Below are 4,577 nucleotides of genomic sequence, written 5' to 3'. Positions count from 1 at the left end.
ACAATAGTTCTCTCTTGTTCCAAAAAATAAAAGTGAGTAATCAATGTAAATAAGAGTTATGTAAAGAGTTATCTTTTTGTTGTAAATAGTCTTGTAATAAGCAAGGAGGGTGCAGCCATCGATGTATAACGCGGGTAAACTGAAATATCACCAACTCATTGGGTGAACATTCACAATTCTCGTAAAGCCGGACAGCTAGCTTGGCTTAGAATTCGGTTCTTAGCCTAAAAACTATCTCTTGGTGGTTAGTAGTCATAACTTCAGGTCATTCTAGAAACATGTGTAGATACACTTTACACTCTTATCACATGTCTTTATTTGTTATCAGTGCTAGGATTGTGTCTTTGATAGCTAGATTGACATCTCCATTTTGCTGTGAGCTTAAACTATCTTGCACATGTCACATTTGATGGAATCTGAGCTTATATTTTGACCTAGAACTTTGTAGGTACGTTCTAAGCAAACCTTCACGAGACTTCAACTCGTCCACTAGGGACACTTAGTGGTTTAAAAGGCTTAGTGCATACGCTAAATGCATTCGAGAGACCGGCGACAGTGGTATAGGTAGGATTTCCTTAGTTTTGTTTTAGTTGAGGACAAGTAAAATTCAGGTTTGGGGGTATTTGATGAGTGCCAAATATTGTATATTTTTATCCCTTTTTGTTGGCATTTAACTCATCTTTTGCGCAGTAATTCTACATTTTATCCCATATTCTGTATTTTCATTGTTTTCAAGAATAAATATTTTTCTTACTTAATTTTGCATTTTTAGGTAATAAATAAAGTCTGGATGAATTGCGGAGCGGAATAGAGCAGAAAAGTAGTGAAAAGCCAGGAGGAATTACGCAAGGAAGCCGTGAAGAATGATGTGCGGAAGACCAAAGAGGGTAGAAATGGGCTTGAAGAAGAGATTTGTTCTTAAAGAAGAAGTGGGCTCAAGATTTTCCAAGCCCAAACTCATTTCCCAAACCCATATTCTATACCCAAAAGCCTAAAACCCAAATCCATACCCGCTTGCGTCTTCAGCCGTCAGATTGATCTCAGAGTCATCCTACGGTCGCCCCCTTGTTGTGCATCAAAGTTTGATACATCCGCTTTTCACTACAGTTCCTAACTCCATCAAGTGTCGTTAGTTTTGTTGTATCACTTCATTTGACGGTCGCTCCTCGCTTACCTCCGCATCGCCGTCAGATCTACCTACCATCTTCACATCCTACGGCCCAGATCGCATAACATCTTCACTCGCTGCAACTGCCCAACACCCTAACATCCGAGCCATATACCCCTACCAAACACCCCCTTCTCCTTCTTCCATCGACCTCTCCCCCTCCATGCCTGTTGCAGACCACCACCATCTTCTCCACCTGCTCTGCCTTCGCAACCACCACCTCACCTGCCTCAACTACCCAAACCAACCACACCCATCCTTCTCCCATCAATCCCCTACCCCTCTACCTATCTAATTCACTAATTTCTCTTCTCATCTTTCTCTGAAAACCTAGAAGAAAAATTGATGAATTAGGTGGAGTTAGTAGAGTAATTGGAGCGTGAGAAAGCAGCAGTAGAGTCAGAAGAAGATTGGGTTAGCATGCATGCGATCAATTCCAACGAATTAGGTGAGTTTCACCAAACCCTAATTACACTGTTTTGGGGCTTTTGGGGACTTCTCTTGTAAACTATAAATTGGGATTGTGGGTGTGATGTAAAAACTTATGCTGGGTTAGCCAGCTTCACTCTTGTAGAGAACTGGACTAGCCAGTTTCTCATTTGTTTCATGTTTACACTGTTGGTTCATATGTTTATCATGTTTTTGTATTTGCTCACCATATGTGTGTTGTTTGAATTGCCTTGTATGATATTTATTATTGTTTACAAGATTAGCATGAGCTAAGTTGCATTGCTGAGGCTCAGATGATGCTTTAGTGCACTGTTAGGTAGTGGAATGCTAGGTTAGAGCCTTAGGATGCATTGTTTTGATTGAGCAATGGGAGAAATTAGTGCTCATAGCAAGCTAATTCTCTTTCCATTCCATTTGTATGCTTAGGATGCATTGTTTTGATTGAGCAATGGGAGAAATTAGTGCTCATAGCAAGCTAATTCTCTTTCCATTCCTTTTGTATGCTTAAGATCCTAATTTCAACCTAGAATTGCATTGTTTAGCTAGGACACAAGGTGGATTCTAAGCCTTAGCTTAGCCACAGCTGAAAACTCCTCCCTGCCCTTGGCTAACAGCCTTGGTTTATTTGGTTTTGTTTCCTGTTAACTGCCACTGTTACCTTCGCTTCATTGTTTTTATTCTACTTCACTGTCACATTTACTTTACTTTCTGTCACTAATTCAGTTACACCAAAACAGCTCAGTTGTGTTTTAACACAACACAAAAATCTCTAGGAAAACAACAATAGCTCCCTCCAAGTCCCTGTGGACAAACCCCTGCTTATTCACTTTCTACTTTAGATCCTGTGCACTTGCAGGTGTAAATATAACCATAGTTTTAGGTTTAATTCCTTAGCTATCAATGCATACAATCAAGACTATCTAGCATTCTTGGAAATCCCCTATCCTCATTCCCCCTTAATATTTGCCTAACATCTTCCTCAGTTGGTTTTCGTAAATACGTTGAACCAAAATGATTAAGTATTACTTAGGAAAACAAAGATAAGTGAATGAAGTTGTTTTGCCCATACGAAGGTACTCATCGTTCAGATCCACTAGTTTGTCGTAACCTAGAATTCTTAGAGCCGAAGTAACTTTTTTTTAGGATTGTGACCTCTAATATTTAGTGCATCAAACTAATAATTAAATTTAGGTTCTACTCGACAAAGCCCATTAATAATCTTTATCACCATGTGCTAGGGCATGCAGAATCGGTGTTGGAAATCTTGATCGGGGTACACACAATTGGGAAGAAAATAATCATGCATTAGATTCTGGTGGAACCATTCCCTCCCTCGATACGTATATCTTATTGTGAGTACTTCTTTTCGCTATGGAACTCCAGGTATTTGACACGAATGTACGAGCATCAGAGTGTCGATTATCTTTTTATCTACAACTTCCTCATCATCAAGTTGTTGCAACCTCCGTAGATGCATTTTTTTGGTGTAATTTAAACCGTTTCACATGAATATTCCTCTTTTCATTGGATACCACCATTAGCGATTATGAAATTTAAAATTGAGAGAATACATGTAAAGAAACAGGTAAAATATATGTAGAAGTAGGTGTGAGTAATTTGATGAAATGAATGGACGTATATATAGAAACGAAGTAGGGAGAAATAGTCGTTACGAAATAATCGTTGAATGATATAGTGTCCATCGAGCGATGAGGACGACAACACCAATGATATTCAACGCTATAATCAATATTTGTTGAATAAAAAGTTTTAGCTCTGTGAATTGGTGACAACTCGGCGACAAAATCGGCGAGTGACTCGTTCATTAAATTCTCAGATTTCTCGATATCAGTTTCGATCTGCTTATTTAATTCAGGTGTTTTTCTTTCAAATCTGATGATTGGTGTTAATTATATTGATATTTCTTGTTCTTAAATGATATAAATCATGTCGAAAGTTAATACAAATCCATCATCAAATGGATCTGGTTCTCGATCTAATTCAGAAAACTTTAGTTCAAATTTTGAATTCCAGTAATCCTGTGGATCCTCCGTCTTTGTTTATACCTGATGATGTTATTGAAGAAAGTTTAAGCGAATGGAGATTTAGTTTGATTAGTAGACTCGATTTTTTCAAGATGAAGATGGAAGTTCCAGCTACTTCTCTGAGAAAACAATGGGCTATTAAAGGTACTCTACAATTTATCCCTTTAGGTAAAGGATTTTTTATCATCAAATTAGATAATGAAGTTGATAGAAATATTATTTGGAAGGATCTTTGGATGGTTGAATCTCAAACTTTGAAACTCAGGGCATGGGAACCTAACTTTAATCCAGAGACACAGAAAACTTCTTCTACTTTTGTATGGGTATCTTTCCCAGGTTTGAGTATAGAATACTGGAAGGAAAGTATTATTCTCCAAATGGGAAGTAAATTAGGCAGAGCAATCAAAGTAGATGAAATCACATTAAAAAGAGAGATTGGGTATTATGCAAGTGTTTTAGGTGAAATTGACTTAACAAAGTATATTCCAAGCAAAGTGATTGTTGAATCCAAGTATGGAAAATTTGAACATGTTATTCAACTCTCAAAGATGCCAAAATTCTGCCACCACTGTAAGATTGTAGGTCATTTAACAGCTGAATGCAGAGCAAAAACATCTTAAATGAATCCACCTACAATGGAACAAAAAACTGTAGTAGAAAAACCAAAGAAACAATGGATACCAAAGACTCAACCTCCAACTTCTAGAGGTTTTGATATTTGTTTTACTTCAGCTGAAAAGGAGATTGAACATATAGTTGAACCTTTTGAAGAAAATTCTTTAAGTGACAATGAAATGATAGATGCTATAATTCTTCCACTTCAAAATCCAGGTGTGGATGGGGAAAAAAGGGTCGCCGGTTTTTCGGGAAAGTGGAGAGTCGAGCGTGCTGTCGAGACTCCTCAGCCGGGAAAA

At 37.8% G+C, this 4,577-nt stretch overlaps 1 protein-coding gene across 1 annotated transcript; it reads left to right on the top strand.

The window, feature by feature from the left end:
* The first annotated feature begins 3,596 nt into the window (after positions 1–3,596).
* LOC113279146 lies at positions 3,597–4,283 on the top strand. Its single transcript, XM_026527852.1, has one exon. It carries the CDS (start codon positions 3,597–3,599, stop codon positions 4,281–4,283), a length of 687 nt encoding a protein of 228 aa, XP_026383637.1.
* The last annotated feature ends 294 nt before the right edge of the window (positions 4,284–4,577 follow it).

This window comes from Papaver somniferum, chromosome 5 (assembly GCF_003573695.1).
Source record: "Papaver somniferum cultivar HN1 chromosome 5, ASM357369v1, whole genome shotgun sequence".
NCBI classification, from domain to species: Eukaryota; Viridiplantae; Streptophyta; class Magnoliopsida; order Ranunculales; family Papaveraceae; genus Papaver; species Papaver somniferum.
The sequence above is the reverse complement of the archived record's forward strand: the minus strand, read 5'-3'. Positions and strand labels throughout refer to the sequence as shown.